This window comes from Equus quagga, chromosome 5 (assembly GCF_021613505.1).
Source record: "Equus quagga isolate Etosha38 chromosome 5, UCLA_HA_Equagga_1.0, whole genome shotgun sequence".
NCBI lineage: Eukaryota > Metazoa > Chordata > Mammalia > Perissodactyla > Equidae > Equus > Equus quagga.
The window spans coordinates 8,607,448-8,629,098 of record NC_060271.1 but is presented as its reverse complement, the minus strand read 5'-3'; the positions used below and the strand labels follow the sequence as shown (position 1 = coordinate 8,629,098).

Genomic DNA, 21,651 nt, shown 5'->3' with positions numbered 1-21,651 from the left:
CCTATACTGGATGGACTAAGTGAGACATTTGCTTTGTGGGCCCTCCTGGTCAGAACAAGAGATACCCATTAACCCACGTATTACTCGTTAATGTTGGTGGTTTACTGTGCCACTCATGTTATGTGGCTTTCCTTGATGAAGCAACTTCAGCCAAGAGATAACAGCTTAGCATTGAGGGGACTTATGTGCCAATGTTCCCATGCATGTAGTAGGTGTCCAAATAGCTCTGATAGAGGGAAGAAAATTAATGCTTATTGTGCAAGCGCTTTATACAGTGCTATCTATATTTAGTTCCGCTGGTGCCCAAATGGAAGTTTCCTGGCTGCTGGGCATATCTCACTATGGTCCCATGGACATGTTTACTTTAATCAATGCCACCACCATTGCAGAAGTCTCAGAGTATCATCCACAATGGCCCAGTTTGAGAGGTCAACTGCTTCAGGGATATCATAGAGACTTGGTGAGTCTGGGAAAGAAAGTCTGGAACGACTGAATGAACTCATCTAGGTTTGAATTCAAGCCTCTTGCCAGACGGCCTGTGGGTGCCTGGGGCACATGAGCATAGATCAAAACATTCTGGGGTACTACAAAGCCAGCAAAACACAAGGTACCCAGTCTAGCCATTTTTAGTTCATTCTGTAAGGAGAAGGAAGGCTTTTGCTTTAGTAGTCCTATTAATGGCTGTGGGGGAAGACCACACAATTGGAGGGAGATAGCAGCATTTCCAAGGCTCTTTCCATTACCCAAGCTGTCCTCTTTTATTTTTCAATAAGCCTACTAGAGATTATTTGTTTATTTACCAATATAACACTTACTTTTTAAAGGCACTGTGTAACTCATTGAGATTACAGATAGCTCCCTTGGGGAGCTGACAACCTAGCAGGGAGACAGACAATAATCATACAATGTAATGAGTGCCATCAACACAAGTCAGTATAGGGATATTATGGGAGCATACAGAATGTGCATTTTAACCTAGACTGAGGCAAGAGAAGGATGGAGAGAGGCAAGACTTCCCAGAGGTGATATCTGCCCTGAATTTTAAGAAATTATTCTTTCACAGCCCAAGCATTCATTCACTAAGACTATATTGTACTAAAAATATTTTTATTGTATCAGTTAAATCCATGATGGTGTTCTCTGTGTTACACATCCAAAAGACTATCTGATCTCTGCTCCACTGTCTATCTGTAAGTGTACGCCAACACTGGGAAGAATCATTAACAAAATAACTTCTTGGGATCTGTCTATCCTGACTGGTTGACTTCAATCCTCAATCCAGTTCAGACCACCATAGCATTATATCAGCTGGCCAGCTTCTATTTTTTCTCTCTTCCACAATTATGTAAATCACTGACCTTTCATTTCAGATACCTAATTATGAGGTTTAAAAATATCAATATTCTTTTGTAAAAATAGCAAGTATTTGCAACCCAATAAACTAAGGATGCTGCTAATACAAAAATCCCTAATAGAAAGAGTAAAATTCTAATTCCATCTTTCCATGTGTTATCTCTTTCAAGTCCTTCCCTGGCCCCCTCAGGTAGAGTAACTCAGTATGAAGTTCATCCATACTCCCTCCCAAAGAACCTGGCACGTACTTCACATTACATATTAGCTCTTATGTCTGTCTTGTTCACTAGACTATGAGTGTTTTGAGCATTTGCACTGTATCTTTTCCAACTTTTTATCCTCAGTGCATAGCATCTTTCCTGGTTCATATTAAAAATTCTGTAAATGTTTACGCAAAGAATAAACATGAAGGAAATTTACCTTTCTTAAGATACTTTTTAGCCAATTCCAGAAGTGATTTGCAGGATCTCCTTGTTTACTATTATCTATCTGTTTTTAGCTCTTTCATTTACAGGTAAATCCTCCAGTTGCTATCAGGATCAATTTTCAGATGGATATTTAAGAAATTATACACTCTAGCACCTCTCAAAACTAACAAGGGCTTTCTGCCTACTCCTTTAAGAAAGAATGGCCCTGAAATCTGACTAGACATGGCAGCCAACAAGACTGTACAGAGTTTTCCAAGAAAGAAACCTCTATTTAGATATACAATAACAAAATCATAAGCAACATTCTTAGGTGGAATTCATTTGCCAAAGGCTTGAGTTTCTTTGTCCTAAAATTTTGTAAAGTGCCCTGCTAAATGAGACAAATAAAATGAATAAGCCTTTCCAGAAGATGACAATTTAGTGAGAGAGAAGCCAAGCACATAATCATTGTTGCTAAAGTGTCCTGTCTCAGTTCATATTTGGAATATTCCAAGATCAATCTAGAAATTATTCTAATCCGTTTTATCCAGATATAGGTTGGTTACCTTAAGTATTCGACTCAGAAACAAAGTTATGAGAATCATTTTGGAGGTGGGAAATCCAAGTCATCATCATCATCACAGGGGTGTATAACAGCAACATTCTATAGAAATCTGTCTTTTTTTATTTTGGTTTGTTAGAGAAATCAGAAAATTTAACTTAAAATAACAATTGACATTCATATTCTGTTAACTTTACCAAAGCATTCACTTAGTTCAATATCCTTCACTTATCTTCTACACACATGAGAGATTCACAATAAATTGTGGAGGACTAATGTTTCTGTAGGCTTAATCAGAGTATTTCTCGAGCAAAAGTAAATTTACTTAGCGAGTCCCTTCCGATCTTGGGCATCAATGTCCCCAGCTATCATATCAGGGAATAGTCCCAGAAAACCACTAAGAAAGCATCCAGACTATAACGGCTTACAGGCTCAAAATTTATATGATTAGCCTGAACTAGGATAGCCAGATATAGGACCAGACAAGCCATCCATCAGAAATTTATTTCCAAATTTTTACATTTGAAATAAAGAAATCACAGTTAAAAGGAAACCCACAGCAACAACCTTATTTGTGATGCCTAGAAATCTCTTCTGTATTTCCACATATTAATCTGTCTCATTTTAACTGTCTGGTAATATGCAAACGGTGGCACAACTTTTGATATATAGCCCACTGATGAATAAATATTAGTGTAGCAGCTTCTATCAAATTGAGTAAGTTGGACGTTTTGTTACCTGGTGTTAATAGCATCAAATGGATGATGCCACCAATTTTCATGACAAACAATAAATGTGGTGATAAAAATCCAAGTAAGATTATAGAAATGGAAACTCAATTAGACAATTTTATTTAGATGAATCTATGATAGGTGGTAAGGAAATTGTGGCTAAGCTAAGCCCTTTTGGGGGCAATAAATCAGCCTAATTAATTAATTATCTCACAATTTCATATATCAAAAGGAAATCTACCTTTACTCTCTTTTAGGAATATAGCATTACAATGAGTTTTCATCTTGTATTTGTAAACTGTGTACAGTCGCTACATAATAACACTGCAGTCAAGAAAGGACCATATATATAATAGTGGTCCCATAAGCCTAGTACCATATTAGTACCATATAGCCTAGGGTGTAGTAGGTTGTACCATCTAGGTTTGTGTTAAGTACACTCTGTGATGTTTGCACAATGATGAAATCACCTAATGATGCATGAATGTATTTTCCCATTTGCCCTAACAGTACTAATAAGGAGGTGTATAAGAAAGGTAGCTACATAATTTTATTTTTTGCTTTCTAGAGAGAAATGTAATACTTTAGTTTTTAATTTGTAATATGGATAGAATTTGATTTTGAATAAGGATGCCAAGTATCTTAAATTCTAGAAATCGCTACATTCCCTCTCTCCCCATTGCCCTGTTTCTTGCTCCTATAAATGATTATTAAATTGAATTCCTGGATGTTTCTATTTTCAGTCTTTAATAGCACTTCTTTTTATTTTCATGACAGTAACTTAATAATAGGATGCCACATCTTGAAAAATGTAGATTGAAATATCCTATCATACTTCATAGCCCTGTAATTCACTGAGAAATAGCTCTAAAGCCTTAAACAAGGCCTTTATTTTGTGTTTTAAAAAAGTGTCATAAGGAGTTAATAGGACACAGCTGTACTGGCTCTTTCTAATAAGCAGCTTCTGTCGCTTTGGTCACCACAGGTGTCTCTGTAACCTGCAAACTCTTATTACTAGTGTATCAAAGTTGTGCTACTTAACAGACTTCTTTAGTAAAACATAACAAAGCAATTACATGGCTGTTGATTGCCAGTCATAAAAAAAAACCCTCAAACACTGTTTTTCAAAAGAAACTACACTGCAATTTTTTGTCATTGTAAAATAAAAGGAACTAAGGAATTAAATGGAGGATAGAACAAAATAACAGCAGGTAGTCGACTGAACTTAGCCACTACAGATGGTTTAGAAATAGTGTTTCCTTCTCCATCAAGTTGTGGATAAAAGGAAAGGAGGAGATTCCTTACTGCCAGTGAATGGCAAAAGATTTAGCCAAGTCTCCAGTCTATGTATTTTGCCTCATGAAAGACCTTCGATGCTGCATTTTTATCTGTTTTTGGCACTGCTTTTCATCACCTTTAACTGAGTGTGAATAATAACCTGATTTAATTTAAACAAATACAGGTGCTAAAGGTTCTTTATTTATGTATAACAGGGAACATTTCCAAGGCAGAACGAAGTCATCCTATGAAATTTCCTAACCATTTGCTTAAAGAAATGAAGTATTAGATGGAGAAATTGCTTCAACATTCTTTTGCTTCACATTTAAGGGAAGAATCATCTTTCTTTTCAGATTCAGATTACATAAAACAAAGTCTGAATGATGAGCAAAAATCAGTGAGCCATAAAATAATAAAAAGACAAATCAGATGATTTCTAATTGTTCTATAATTGTTTAAATTAGGTAACTACAATAGGCTTGCCTTGAAATGAATTAATTTAATCTCCCTGTTCATAAACCAGCAGCCTGTGATTATGATTGTGTTAACACACCCAAAGTAGCATCACAGGATGTTATGGCTACATGTGTAAAAACATGATGAAATATATTTCAGATGGGAAACTCAGGCAAAATATGAAGACTTAGTCATCACTTACAGATATTACGATTAACAAACTAAGTAAATTTATCCTGACAGCTAGGAAAGAGATTTTTTTTTTCCTATTGAGAATACAGATGTGTGCAAAAGAATGTGTGCAATAAAGCGATTACATCAATTAGCATATGCTAGAGTTAAGCTATTACCAACTCCACTGGACTGGTCCAGAATGTCCTGCTTTCTTCACTGGAAGTATTAAAAAATAAACTTACTACTAGGATTATATGTTAGACTTGCTTTGCCTTTTCTAAACATTATTAAAAACAGAGATTTTCTCTAAATATTCAACAACATATTAAAACATTAGAACACACAGTACACAGAAATGTACCATGTCTTACTACAAAAAGACAAGAACAATGGATTTTGGTTTTGGCTTTCAGGTTATTCTTGAAGAAATCTCTTATAAGTTAAGGTATATTTTCACAATTGCAAATGACTGCATATGTTTACTACAAGAAATAACTTTTATCTAATTAAATGTAATGGTATAGAATTTCATGCTGAGGCTGAAAATGTTTAAGATAAGAAACCAAACACAATGACGACTTTTTTTTTAAAAAACAGAAGCCCAACTTATAACCTGTGAACAAGAGTATTACCTTGCTCTGTTGGCGTCCTTTGTCAGATCCCAAGCCCAGGTTATAAAATTTTGACTCAGATAAGAGACAATAGATTCAGCACAAAGCATTTGTGAGCAGAACACGTTGGTTAATACACTTTCATCATGATGGAGGTAGATAGCAAGAAGCTTTCTCTGAAAAGAGGAGAAAAGACCGATGAATTAAAATATCCATTAATGTAAGATTTCCTGAATTTTGGAAAGGCATAATCAGTCAATACAAACAGCAAAGACAAAAATTAAATGCTATTCCCTAAAAGAGTATCTGACACTTGGAGTTCCTAAAGCATTTATTAATAGGAATAAATTTTGCTTCCTTACCCTCTAAAGAGGCTAGGATGATTACATTCCGTTTTCCAGACTGCTGTCACAGATTTCTGTTAACATGTGCAAGCCTATCTCAAGCAGAAATCGCAGTAGAATTGCGTTTTCTTTATATAAAATGGATTTACCATTCTTCATATTTAATACATACTTCATATGTAAAGGGAAAATTAACTTCAAACTATTCAACTATACAGAGAAAAAATATGATTAAGACTGAATGCCAAAATCTCTCTTACGTATTTTTTATGTTTTTAATCTGAACATGAATAGTCTCTTCTACTTGAAAGGAAAAGGTCTAAAATGAAGTTTTGCTTTCGTTCCACAGGTAACATCAAAGCTCTTAATGTGTTCCCATATTAAAGTCCTTATTTAAGAGCATGTAACATCTAATTGCTATTTGAAATGAGGATAGGAAAATGCTCACTTCACATGAATTCTTTCTCGTTTATATTTCAGAAAATGTCCAATGTAGTTTCCAATAGGGAAAATTATTCTTCCTCTTTTGCCAGATAAAACTTGTTTTCAAGAAATGACATTTGCTCTCTTAAAAATTCTGTCATAGTTGGATATTCAATAAAATAATTTAAACTAAAAACTGAAATTGAGCAACATAATTTGCAACATGTCAGCTTTAACAACAATAATAATGACAACTAAAGAGCCTAAACTGCAGCTGACTAACCTCTTGGTGCTGCCTTGTAGAATAACTGAGTTTAAGAATAGTCAGTTACTAGGAAATGGAAAGATAAAATTTTACGGTAAAGACAATACACAAACCAATCTGTGAAATTCTGGCAAAAGAAAATTTCAAGGAAGCTTAGGGTCTTTCCCTTCACATTAAATAAGGATGTGATGATAATAAAGAAAGACTTGCTGTATGGGATTCTAAACAAAAGAAGGACATTTAAAGAAAAATATAAGGCTCATGTTGATGAAGGGTTAATGAAGTCTGATGCTTGGAATCGTCTTGATAAATAATCCAAATTATAATAACAAGAAAAAAGTACTCATGAAAATATTTTCTTCAAAGGTAAATTTTATACTAGACGAGGCTAGCCAGAAGAACATACATAGATTAAGACTCCAAAAACATCTACTATGAACAGAGGCACTGTTAGTTACATACCCATTATTTACTTGAATCCCCAAAATAAACCTGTAAAACAGTATTCTTAACTTTATTAGCATAAGGGGTAGGGGAGATTTAGAAAGCTGACTTGCCCTAAATTCCACAACTGGGATTGGAACTCAGATTGACTGACTCCAGCCTAGTTGTTTCTTTGATAACACAGCAGTAGCAGGAAATCAACCACAGTGTAGTCAAGGCTTGGAATGCTCAGAGAATATGAAGATGCCAGACTGGCCACTCATACATCAGTGCTTCTGGGGCCTCAGAGACAGCATGTAATGGGAGTAAGGACAAGATTCCTGAGTATAAGTAGCTCAGCTACTCCAACAGTAGCTGCTTCCATGTGTCAATTTATTTATTCATTCCTTCAGCAAGCACCTGTTGAAATACTCTTTGTGTTGGGCCCAGCAGGAAGCAATGGTGATAAAATGGAGAAGAAGACACAGGGTTTCTTCATCTATGTTGTGGTCTGCAGATACCAGTAGATGGCTTCTAGGATGTTTGTAATCAGATACGTTGTTGGAGAAATACTTACCTGGTAAATTCCTACTCATCCTTTAAGGCTCAAAGCAAATGCCTCTATGAAACCTCCCCTGATTCCCTCAGGCAGTAAGAGCTTCCTTTTCTGGGCCCCTATCTTTCTCCACTAGTATTATAACTGTTTACCAGTTTCCCCTCTAGACAAAATCTCTCTAGGGTAAGGAGTGGGTCTCTTTCATCCTTCTTTGCATCCCTAAACTAGAAGAGGTCTCAGCATGTTTGATGAAAGAAACCTGAATGCTGATATCAACCACAGCCCTCTGGCAAAAAAGGACACCAAATGCAGCAGTGACGACCAATCACTGTCAGTAAACAAATCTAGAAATCTGCTGCTTTAGGCAAAGGAACGTGAACCTGGCACTAACAAATTCAGAGCTCCTCTTAAGAGCTCTCCAGCTGAATAGACAGAGGGATGTCAACCTCTAATTCTGCTTGATCGTATCTCAGCAACTACATTTAATGAGACACTGGGAACAAGAGAGCTGTCCACTTTTAAATCAGCATATTTCTAACCAAACAATGGCAATGGCTAAATCTTTAAAATGCCTTTTTCTCTCAAGAACACTGCAATGGAACATTTAGACTTTGGGAAAGAGATTAGTGATTTACATTGCTATCTCACTGATTTAATTTAAATGCTCTTCCAAACCAAACACACATGTGCCGAAGAGGCTACTAAGAAACCCGACATGCAGAGTTCTCTATAAGTGCAGCCGACAGTGTTGACTGAAACTAAACTTGGAAATCCAGGCCACTAATGCACAATATCAAGCAATAAAACAGCATCTCTTTGGCAATATTTAATTTAAAAAAGAAGAAAGAGGCAGGCGAAGATCAGGCACTGTCTGTTTTGGAGGATCAACCATTCTTCATTTCAAAGCATTGGTCCCTGCAATATCCAGGTTACTGTGCTAGAATCTCGACTATTATATCGCAGTTGTGAGAGGGAGGGCAAAGATGTGTTTACTCAGTGATTAGGCCCTTAGAATAAGCCTCTAGCTCCTAGAGAGACAGCTCACCACTTATTCATTTGGGCCAATTCACAAAGCCTAGGAAGATTAAACATCCATGCTGAGAAGACAAGCGAATGCAGACGGTGAAAAAGAAATAAAAATTCTTTAAAAACTCTGAGATGACTTCATTATTTTTCCACAAGGAAACTTTAGGAAAGTGTTTAGTTAGAGAAAAACCCACATTGACCTCTCTCTAAACCCTTAATCTTTCCTTTGTGGTGGCATTGCTTTGTGGTAAGCGACTGGCTCGCCTCGCCCCTCTTTTCACTGGAAGCTGAGAGAAAAAAGGCTCTGGAGAAACAGTTTTCGTTCCAGGGACACAAACCCCTGACACTGTTAAACATGAGATGCCAGGAAAACACACTTAAAAAAAAAATTCTCACTTTAAGCTCTAAACTGTGAGAAAGGAGATGATAAAAAGAGTATCAGAAGAGGATCTTCAGGCTAGGGGTACTCCCACAGTCGCTTTCAAAAGGAAAACTGAATAATCTTGAAATAATCTTTTTCTCTAACATAACAAGCTTTCAACAAAAATTTTCTTCTTCTATTATGACAACCATAATAAGCAAAATATAGACTCCTATTAATATGCCAATGCTATTAAATTTGGGCTACATAAATCTCTGATTCAATTATAGGCACAGCTAAATGAGCCCCCGACTCAGATTTCTGATTATTTTATTGAGCTCAATTAAACACAAGCAGAATCAGTGAGAACTTGGTTGAGCACATCAGAAAATCGCTTTTGTGAAGAAAGGGCGTCTAGTACATAGAAAAAGCATAAGAAAATGTTTTGTTTTCCATTACTATAACCATTTTTCCCTTTGGCCTATTAATAATTTAGTTCAGTAACATTTACGGAGTGCCTATGCGTTAGACATTGAGAATATAAAGGCGAATCAAACAAAGTCCCCTTGCCCTCAAAGAGGTGGAAGGGTGGACTGGCCTATGGGTAGGCAAAGATTTAATTGCAGTACCATATGATAAGTGATAAGATTGGAGAATTTTAAAAAACCCTATCTTTTATTTGTTTTTTTTAATTTGTTAGAGGTAAGTCCGGCAGATGACAAAGGCAAGCAGCCCACCTACACTCTCCTCAAGACTCCCTCTTTGTGCTTTAGGTTTTGGTTACACAGTGTAAAGGAAAGTCTCCAAGCTTTAAAGTAACAGAAAGCTCTGTGCTGAACTCAGTTTTGCCACTTACCAGCTGTGTGACCATGGGGCAAGATGAGTGTTGTAAGGATTGTGGATGAAGTAGGTAAAGTACCTATTTACAATGTCTGGCCCATAGTATGTGCTGAATGAAATGTAGCTATTAGGATGAAAATTCCAGAACTATTCATGCAAAATAAAGGATTTGAAAACAATTTCAAGAGAAATGATAGCCATGAAAATGTATTAAAGATTATGCAGCTCCTTCATTTCTCCTACTGGCAGCAGGGTTTGGGATGTGTAACTGTGTCCTTGCCTTCAAGGCTTCACTAATCTTCACTTTCAAATCCAGGAGCTAAGGTACTAAGTTGATGCTAACGAAATGCCAAGCTGACAGCAACCAATGTGACGTGGCCTTGAGCTACAGTAGCTGTTGTATTTAGACATTTAGCATCACAGAACTATAGAACATTAAAGCTGGAAGAAATGAGTTGGCTGTGTCTCAAAATAAGCCAGGCACAGAGCAGACACTCAGAAAACATCTGCTGAGGGACTGAAAAGAAAGTTGTCCAGTTTCTTTTTGAGTACTAGAATATCCATAATCTGTGTGTTCAATGATTTTAAAGTTGATATGACAAATTATTTCTAGAAATGGTAGCTCAGTTTTTCAGTATAAGAATTAAAAATAAATTTAAAATAAAATAATTTCCTTTGTGTAAACTGGGACCTGACTTTATTTCTCCTCTTCCTCTTTTCTATCACCATTATTATCACCATAATAATCAGCATCATTATCACTATTATTATTTTTTTGTTTTTGTTTTAAGTTTGGGAAGGTTTATTGATACAAACAACTGATACACTGCTATAACAATAAACAATCATTCATCCTTTACCTAGATGTATCAATTATTAACATTTTGCCATATTTGCTCTATCATTCTTTTTATGCTTCCTTCCCTGGAACATTTAAAGTTGCACACATCATGACTCCTCCACTCTACATAGTTTAGTGTTTGTCTCCTAAGAAACAAGGACATTCCCTTACAAAACCATAGTATCTTTAGCACACCCCAGATGATAATATTGTTACAATAATATCATCTAATATAGGGTCCATATTCAAATTTCCCCAAGTACCTCAAAATATCCTTTGTAGCTGTGTTATTTATTGTTTTAAATCTAGGCTCTAACTGGGATCATTCCAATACACTGATCACTTCCACAACCCTGTTCCTGTATATGGATGTTCACAGGTCCAGCCCAGCATCCAACTGTGCCTCAGGAAAAGTATACGGTGAGAATAGAGGCAGGGCAGCATGAAGCCACACTACCTGGGTTCAAATTCCAGCTGTGTGACCTTGGGAAAGCTACTTCACTTTTCTGTGCCTTGAGTACCATATAATGGCTCTGGAGGTCATAAGTCCAACACTCTGTCTAGATAGGAGTGGTGATTGAGTGCTATAATAGAGTTGGTCCTGGGGTCTAGGCATGAACATCAGATTGGCTGCTTCTTTATGAAAGTAATCCTTGAGCTGAATTTTAAAAGCAGGATATAGTAACTGACTTCTCTGTGACTTGAGCTAAATTTTAAATTTAGGTGATAGTGAGGAAAAGAAGAGTGAAAACAAAAAAAAGCAAAGAGAAAAGTTTGGAAAAGGCCCAGAGAAGTCAATGTCCCACTGTGCTCAAAGAACTTGAAGCTAGTACTTTTTAAAGAAACAGAGTGCAGATTGATCTATGGAACGAATCATGACACTTTGCCTTTTTTGGCTCCCGAAGCTGAGTTCTGGGACCAAGAGGCAGCAACCTACTGGAGAGGCTCCAAAAGGAAAGAGCCAGCTCCTGAAATTGAGGAGATGCCAGGATGGTGTCTTTTTCCTCTCACTTCCTGAAGCAGACGCTGGGATAGCACTCTGAAGTTTTGAAGACACGGATGTATTTGAGTCTCACATAGGGAGAACTCTCATATGGGAGTCACAGGTTAAACAAACAAACAAAGCAAGCCTAAAGTAAAATCAAACTCTCTTCATAAAATAAGCTCACAAATGTCCATTGGGTACAGAGCTTTAGCAGTTTTCATTGTTCGGTCTATAATACTCAGGTAATGAAATATATTTGAGGAATACCAACATGTGACTGAAGTTTTCATGAATAAGGAATAAGAAGCTCAAGTGACTGGCCATTATAACAAACTGTAGAGAGTCAGGCAGGCTCTTTGGGGAGGCTAGGAGAGAGAGTGTAGAGGCAAGAAAGTAGACAGTTTCAGGCCAGACCAAGGATCTCATCTCATTGGTTTTCCAGGTGAACACTTAGGAGCAGTACTAAGGACTGGAAAACTGGCCTCATAAAAGTGAAGGCAGCATTTTTCAGATCTTCCATTCTTCTCTTTTGAGAGGGATAACACTACCCCTAGTTAACCAGAGGCCTGTTAAACAGGCAGAACAGTATGAGTGTGAAATGTGAAGTACACATTTTGAAAGGCACTGGTAAACAAATACTCCCCTCTCCCACTTTTAGGCCACTGAGCAAGAGAAAAAGAACCCACAGCCTACCTATGTCATCTGTTTCCACATTCCAGGAGGTTGAGGAACCACAGTAACAAAGAATTGAAGATAAATTAACAGTAATTTTTCAATAAAAGTGTATTGATAATAATGCATTCTTGCTGAAAATCATAGAATTTCACTGATTTGTTGGTGCACATGTTCAGTAACCTTTTACTGTCTAGTACTGTCTGGTAGATTTCAAAGTAGAATACTGTAAATTACATGAACAAGCTAAGTGGAGTTTAAGCATATAGACCTGTAGTAACTCCTAACCATCCACTTAATAGGAGTGGCAGAGACTGTTAGTAGTCCCTAAATATTTTCCATTTCTTCTTTAGTGAGGAAATCTCTTATTTATTTTTTTAAGTTGGATTAATGGCTGACTGAAATAAAGAATAATTTCTCATCCTCCCTTTTACACAAGTGTAGCTATGTAACTAAGTTCTGGCCAATGTAAGCAGAAGAGCTAGTTCGAGTTCCAGCAGTCATCCTGAATCATGACATAACCTGAACTGTACCATACTGTGGAGCAACATGATAGAAGGAAGCTGAGTTTCTGACTCTATGATGTGCCATACAAGGGCTGGACAGACTACCTCTGGACTTTTTGAAAAGAAGAGAGAAATTAACTTCTCTTTTGTTTAAGCCATTATTAATCTTAATTTTTATGTTATAAGCAACCAAACCCAATCCTAACTCCTACAATAGGCTAACTATCAGAAAGCCTTAGTCGTACCTAAAAATGACAAGCCTATTGAACTGTATCATCAACCCATAAGATCTGAAGAAAAGATATACATTTATGGATTAATTCTCGGCCCATCAGAAAGACTCACAGCCTCTAACGGGCCCTGAATTATACTTTAAGGGATTACAACTACCACTGGCCCAAGGCAAATGACATGACTGTCATTTAGAAAGCTCCATCTTGTACATCTGGTTAATAAGAAAGGAGGGACCCTATTCTCAGAAGGCCAAGTAGGAACCATGGTTGAACGAAGGCAAAAGAAGACATGGAGGTTGCTACTTGGTGGCCACCTAGTCTAGTCTTCATGCAGAGATAAGGGAGAGCCTTCCGATAACATGCAGTCCAGTCCATTTGACTCAGACAGGATAGCCTACTAGGATTTACAATAGTGTAATAGTGAAGTGTACATCTACTTGAAATTCCATGTGTGCCATATTATACATATTTGAGACCCAATAGGATGGCTGAAGTCAAAGCAAACGTTTGGTCCAGGTATTTTTTATTTTTTGCTTATTTATCTACCTATCCATGCACATACATAATGTTTACAACACAAAAGGAGGCATATTGTACACACTATTATGCATCTTACTTTTTTCACTTAAAAATATATCTTGAACATCATTCCATATCAATATATATGAAGTGGCTTCGTTCTTTTTAATGGTTACATAGTACTCCACTGTATGAATGACATATAAGATGTTTCCAATTTTTTGCTATTATAAACAATGCTATAATAAATATCTATATATTTATCTTATTTCTCATATGCTTAAGAATATATGTGGAAAAAACTTTGCTATTATAATAGGTGAAAATGATATATTAGTGTAGTTTTCATCTGTATTTCTTATATTAGGGAAAATATGAAGCATCTTTTCATATTTCATGAGTCATTTTTATTTCTCTTTCTGTGAAATACCTGCTTATATTGCTTGCCCATTCTGGGTTGTTGTCTTAGTGATTTTTGGAGTTCTTCATAAATATATATACTAGAGAAGTTAAGTTTCAAATATCTTTAATAAAGATATTATACACTACTTAGTATCAAAAATACTTTGATTTTCTTAATATAGTTATTTATAAAAGACAGCAAATGACAAGGCAAATACAGAACCAACAGATTCTATTGAAATGCTCCACAGAAGAAAGAAAGGCCAGAACACATTAGTGAAAGCAGTATTATTCTCTCCTGTTTTGTTAGGCACTTGAAGGAGGGTGTGGGAGAAACAGGATACTAGAACACCCTTATATATAAAAAGGTACACAAAAGCTAACAGGTTGTGAAATTTAGAAGCCAAAAAGTTTGTAAACTACATTGTGTTATTACTATACTATGATTTTCTAATCATTGCCTGACACTCCACAACTACACATACACAAATGTACACAGTTGCGCAGTCTCACTGCCACCAATTTCTCCCCTCCAATCCATCCTACAAACTGCTACCGTATTACTTATTCCTATGGTACAGCTCTGACAGTGTCACCCTCTTCAAAAACTTTCAAAAAAGACCAATGCGGAACAACAAGTCTTTAGCTGGCATTCAGGGGTTTGCAAAGGTGAAACCCCAGTCTACTTCTCGACTTTAGCCCTATCTCATCCTGCTCCCTTACACGTACCATACATAGCAGCTCAACAGGCCTATTCATCTTCTCTAACATGTGCATCTGAACAACTTGGTTACTGTTAAGGTGAGATGCATTATTCCAAGGTGGGTTCATTGCCAAGATAATTTTATCCCCATTTCAGAGAAAATAAAGTGCAGGCATATATAGCTAGCCAGTATCAGGGCTTAGTTTCAAATCCAAATCTGCCTGATTTATTCAATGTCCACCTACTACAAGCACATAATCTTAAAGATGTTTCACATACATTTCAAAGATGTTTTATGTATATTAACTTTTTGTTAATCAACTTTGAGAGGTATGTATTACAATGCAAATTTTTAAATGTAGAAACTGATGCTCAGGGAACCAGAATTCTGATTAGTACTCTTTCTGCCACCCTCTTATTTATTTATTTTTTAAAGGTTGGCACCTGAGCTCACATCTCTTGCCAATCTTTTGTTTTCCTTTCTTCTCCCCAAAGCCCCCCAGTACATAGTTGTATATTCTAGATGTGGGTCCTTCTGGCTCTGCTATGTGGGACGCCACCTCAGCATGGCTTGATGAGCAGTGCAAGGTCTGCACCCAGGGTCTGAACCAGTGAAACCCTGGGCCGCCGAAGCAGAGCACCTGAACTTAACCGCTCGGCCACAGGGCCAGCTCTCCTATATCTCTTATTTTTAACTGAAAATGTTTAAGATTAGACATGAAACGGATTTCTTGAATTTATAAGTGAAATACTTAGAGAACAAATTTAACTTTTTATCCTTTTAAAATAGGTAATATGAATAACAAATACCTTCTAGGGCCAGGGAGGGCCCTTTGGGACAAATGATAAAAATATGGATAAAGTCTATTAACGGAAATCAGCCTTGCTTTTGATATTTTAATAAATTTTACCTGTATTGCTTTTCAAATATAGTTAAAAGGTTCTCAAAAAGATGGTGAACAGAAGTAGACCAAGAACATTTTACACAGCAGCATATCCTTTTTCTTTTTGAGGAAGATCAGCCCTGAGCTAACATCTGCCGCCAATCCTCCTCTTTTTTGCTGAGGAAGACTGGCCCTGGGCTAACATCTGTGCCCATATTCCTCTACTTTGTATGTGGGCTTGCCACAGCATGGCTTGACAGGCGGTGCATAGGTCTGCACCTGGGATCCAAACTGCCGAACCCCGGGCTGCTGAAGCGGAACGAGGAAACGTAACCGCTGCACCACGGGGCTGGCCCCCATAGCAGCATATCTTAAAACTAATTTAATAAATTTTTAACTAACTTAAAAAATAACTTTAATATGCACACTAAAGATTTTTACAATTTTATTTAGATCTCATAACTCAGAGAATTGGAGGCAAATTCTAAATATCATACTAACAATATACCGTTTAGTGGAAACATCTAATTGCAGAATAGTGTATTTGGTATGGTTGCATTTATGAAAAATCTATCAACTTTTTACTGACATACATGTTTGGAGATTTTTTAAAAATTGCATTTAAAAGTAAAAACATTTAATGGTGGTTATTTTTAGATTTGGGATTATGTGGTAACTCATTTTCTACTTTAAAGGCATATGTATTTTTTTTTTTTACAGCAAACATTTTATTTGTATAACGAAAACATACTTAAAAAAATTATATTATCATCATAGTTCTTATCTCACACATGTGCAGGATGCTGTTCTAGCTGTCATATAAAATTACTCTAAAGACATCGTCTGCATTTAAGGAATTTAAATTGAAAAGAAAACAAAGGCAAGATGACCAGACTGGGCATATTTTCCAAAGCACAAATAAGTTTGTTTGCCTGGTTTTTCTGGATGATGGAGTGCTAGAAACTCACTAACTACAGCTATGGTTTCAGATTTGTGTAGAACTTATTTTTCTTAAAAAAATTCATCAGTCATGGTATTTACATTTCTTTTAACATGAGCATGTAGAAACAGCACTACTTTAAAATGGGCTGACTTTTAAAAATAAATGTAATAAAATTTGATAACTAACAAGCACTGTTATAGCAAAGCACTCATTAATTGCTGTAAATGCTAAGAGGCAGTCTCAACATTCCTTTCTAGAACCGTTCTTAGAGCTAGTTCATGAACTGCATGTGAAAATCAGTTTTGCTACTTTACAAACATTTGTCAAATTTGTCCAAAACTGCTTAACAGCACTTGAGCCACAGGGTTGGGTGTATTTATGGATAGCATCCCATTTAATCCTCAAAACAACCATATAAAGTAGATATCATCATCATTTCCCTTTTTTTCCCAGATTGGAAACAGGCTCATTACTTGTTTGGGGCCACAGAGTTACTAAGTGGGAAATCAAGAATTGAGCACTGATTTCCTTAACTTATTTGTGTGCGATATTTGGAAACAGCATGGGTCTGAAGTCAAGATCTAAGGAGGTGGAAAAGGATTACTGGTATCAAAGCCCAGTCTCCAAAGGAATGCTGGGAAAGAAACAATCCTTCACTTGGGAGATAAACCCTGGCACTGGGATCTTTAAGGCTGTTGACTTTTAGTTACTACAAATGTCTAATCATTCTCTAGGGTACTTTTCGTTGTGAGGAAAATTCAGGGGTAGCAGGAATGAGAGGTGGAGAGGCTATAAGGAGAAAAACCTTCTTTAAGAAACTCCCAGCGGGGACTGGCCCCATGGCCTAGTGGTTAAGTTCGTGTGCTCAGCTTTGGCGGCCAGGGGTTTGCCGGTTCAGATCCTGGGTGCAGACCTACGCACAGCTCCTCAAGCCATGATGTGGTGGATTCCCATGTAGAGGAACTAGAATGACCTACAACTAGGATATACAACTACGTACCGGGGCTTTGGGGAGACCAAAAAAAGAGGAAGATTGCCAACAAATGTTAGTTCAGGGCCAATCTCCTCAAAAAAAAAAAAAGAAAGAAAGAAAGAAAGAAATTCCCAGGGAATCAGGGTGCGGCCAGTGGCAACTCTTCAGCAACCTTAATTAAGGAGGCTAACCATTGGCTCTCATTTAGATAAAGATAAAATATAAACTTCATTCCACAACTATCTTTTAAATGTCAAGGAATCATAGCCCCCTCTATGCCTTGGCCCCTGCTGACCTTCCCAGCCACATGCCTTACAATCCAACTCTCTGACTTGCATTTTTTGCTTTCTGTCTTAAATTTTTGGTTGTAATCCCCTCATTTTGATCTTTTTGTCTTTGCTTTTGACTTTTCTTCTGTTTAGAATTCTGTTATTTGCCTAAGTATTACTCATTGTATAAGATTCAGGTCAGAGGTACCCCCTCAAGAAATCTCCCTGAACTTCTAAGGTGGACGAAGTACCTCTCCTCTTTGCTTCTATAACATATTATATTATGTGGATCTGTTTATATTGTTTTATCTTCTCCATAGACTGTGAGCATCTCAAGGGCAGGAAACCTCTATATTCCAGGTCCTTAGTAGGCATGTGATAAATATTTATGGCCTTCAACTGAATGAACAACCTTAATAGTTAAGGGAAAAGAAAGAGGTCATCAGAAGTCAAAACTTTGTCATAATATAAACAGAAGAACTTAGAATACCTGTTTTACTGAAGTTGGAGCTCTGCTTTGGACAGTATTATAAATTCCTCATGAAAAAGGCAGAAAGAACTTTGAACACTCTCACCACCAAATGTTCTCAAATGAAATCAGTTTGAAGCAATTTTCATTAAGATGGATTGAATGTGGCATCGTGAGAAACACTTTATCAAATGTAGTGTTTTACTTAGTGATTAACTATATACCAGTTGATGAAGCTCCCCAAATCCTTTGTAATCCCACCACTCCAATAAACATTTAATGAGTATATAAGTTCAAAAAGCCTGGCAGAGGATTTAAACCTTCAATCTTGTTTTTATTTACTCTTGGAACTCAATTTCTCACTTTAAGTGAAGAATCCTGGTGCTTGAGGCTCATCTGTTGCCCTGGTAAAATTAATGTGCCTCCCACAGTTTAAATTAAACGTGATATTTAAGATGGAAGAAATTTAGTAAGAATGCCACAGTATCGGTCACACTCGCCTTAAAATATCTCAACATGAGCAAATTTTCTTAAAAATTATTCATTCAGAAGTCTTAAAAAATAATATTGAAAAAGATTTGTTTTAACTCTCAAATATGAAATCTGAAAAGGAGAGATGAAGTTTGATAACTGAATCCTGCAGTACAGAAGTTAGCACTGAAAAGTGAAGTACAGGGTAAATCACACTTACCTGTGTCGGAACACCTGAGCTCTTATTTGGCTTCTACTACTTACTATGGATGTGTCTTTGGGCAAGTCATTGCTTTTCTGAGCTTCCTCATCTGTACAATGGGAATATTGATATTATGTCCCTATCTCCCTGGTTTGTTGTGGGATTCAAATGAGATATGTATAGGAAAATGTTTTATAAACCACAGAGCACCATAAAAATCCGAAGGAGCAGTACTATTTCTATACTTACATGATCCTCTTTAATTAAAAGGAGATGTATATCATTTGGTTGATGACCATAATAAATGTACCTGCTTAGATTTAATTTTGAGTAACTTATCCATTATGTGGATAAATTTTACTTAAATTTAGAGTAAGTAATAAATGATGCATAAACTGTTGATCTTTAACTTGAAAAGAGAAATGAGGAAAGAAAAAAGCCCTGGACAAGGGGAGAAAGATAAAGATAGTTTAGGAGTCCAAAAAGGTCAGTGGATTTTGGTATAAATCTAATATGAAGCAAAACACTGAATTACATGAACCAATGATTTTTCATGTGTTAAAACATCAAAATACTAATCAAAAGCAAACAATCAATTGTTTCATTAGAAATATCCAGAAATCAATAATCAAGAGTTTATGCTTCGCTGGGGATCAACAGTCTGACTAAATCCAAATGCCAATTTATTGTGTTAGACACTTAGTAAAAGTTCTTTTGTCTATTGTATACTGTATATTTAAATAAGTATCTTCGTCTAAAGTTATAATGCTTAAAGTATACACAGTATTTCTCTTAGTAGCTTTTACATGGATTTAAAAGATGTCTATGCCTATTTGGGGAACTAAAGTTTACATTACAAAAGGCCCTGACATTTTCTGTTGACTTCAACTGCTTAGCGATCTTGCTAGAAAGCAGAGACAGAGAGATCCCAAATACATTCTTATCAAGGAATGAACTGAAAAACAGATTATTTTACAGCTATAATTAGATAATCTCTCAAACATATTTATATCCAACAATAAGTGACTGTTTCAATATAATAACATGGCCATACAATCAGAGACTCTATAACCAATAAAAATCCCATTATAATAAAGTATTCAGCATTACTTCCAGAACATTCTTGCAAAAACAGTTTGACCTGAATCTAACAAAGCTTTTAGACCTAATATCCATTTCTCAGGAAATACAGATAGAGGAAAAAGTCAAATAACATCACAAGAAAGCAATCACACAAATCCAGAATTTGGAACAATCTCTAAGTCATCTAATCAATCTATAAATCATCTATGCAGGATCTCTTCACAAAGTAAACGTCATGGAAAAAAAAGAGAGGGGGTGGGTGCTTGCTTAAAAGAGATTTAAGAAATCTAACAACCAAATATAATTCGTGATCCTTGAGTGGATCGTGGTTCCAGAAAAGTAGTTAAAAAGACATTTTGGGGACAACTGGTGAAGTTTGAATATGTACTGGATATTAGATGATATTAGGGAATTACTGTTAATTTTGTTACATGTGATAATGGTATTGTGATCATGTTGGAGAATAGCATTATTTTTGGAAAACGCATGCAGATGTTTTTAGGGCTATAATATGATATCTGTAATTTACTTTGAAATGGTTCAGCAAAAAATAATGAATGTACAAGGGTATCCCAAATGTTTTTGTGCAGTTTAAGCTTTAATAATTTCAAAAGTTTAACTGCTACAACCTTCAAAAAATCATCAGAAACCTTATTTATATTTCTTTTACATTTGTTTGTTTTTGTGAATTCTGAAAAATAAATTTGAAATATATTTTTGGTTTCAGTCAATGTTTGCCATTTCCAACCAGAGAGGAACTGAAAGAAAAATTTGTCATAAAAACTTTACTCATCAAAATCACAAATCCAAGTAAGTACAGAAATGTAAATAATTAAATTTCAAATGCTGCTCTTTTATAAATGTGTAGCAGTTAAACTTTTTAAGCCCTAAAATTCCATTAAAACTTTGGGATGCTCTGTATATAGAAGAAGCAAATATGGCAAAATTTTAGTAATTATTAAATATGGGTATAAGGGATTTGGGTGTTTATTCTTTCTTATTCTTTTTACTTTTTCTGTATTAAAAGTTGTTGTAATAAAAAGTTAAAATATTATAAAATATAATTAAGGAAATTACCAGATACTATTAAAAGGTAAAAATAAGCTGTTTTAACAGGATTATAACATGACTCAATTTCATATTAAATATGCATAAATGTATTATTGAAACATATAATAAAAAATATGGAAAAGCATATATCATAAAATTAACCATTAACCTGTGTTAGAATATTTTCTTTTTGTTTTTCAGTATTTTCCATAAACTTATATTTATGGAAATTACAAGGTGTATTACCATAAATATGTATTTCCTCGAAAATAATGTCCATTTTATATAGATTTAATAGTTAAAAAACAGATGCTTAAAACAGCCTCTACAATGGGCTGTTCTACTATTCTGAGGATAAAGAACAGTTCATGTTTATATTTCTTAATCTACTTCATTAAACCATCAGTGATAGCTCTAAGTTTGATCACTAATTATTGTCTTGGAATTCAATTTTTTAAATTTGTTTCAAATGAAATTTTCTTTAGGTCAGAGTTTAACATAAACTAGAAAATAGAAATTTCAGAGGCATCCCTGAACTCCATTCTCAAAATTCCTTGCCCTCTTTAATTCAAATACCTTTCCTTCTACTCTACACACTATTCTTTCCTTCCTCTCTTTTTCCTTCATTCATTAAAT

General features: G+C 35.7%; 1 protein-coding gene across 3 annotated transcripts in view; it reads right to left on the bottom strand.

Annotated features, from left to right (window-relative positions):
• FAF1 (Fas associated factor 1) overlaps positions 1–21,651 on the bottom strand; it is a 473,869-nt gene that overhangs the window by 119,996 nt on the left and 332,222 nt on the right. For all 3 annotated transcript variants that reach the window (XM_046660423.1, XM_046660421.1, XM_046660422.1), the window contains one exon: positions 5,594–5,748. In XM_046660423.1, the coding sequence (XP_046516379.1) occupies positions 5,594–5,748 (155 nt within the window). The remainder of the gene's footprint in view (positions 1–5,593; positions 5,749–21,651) is intronic.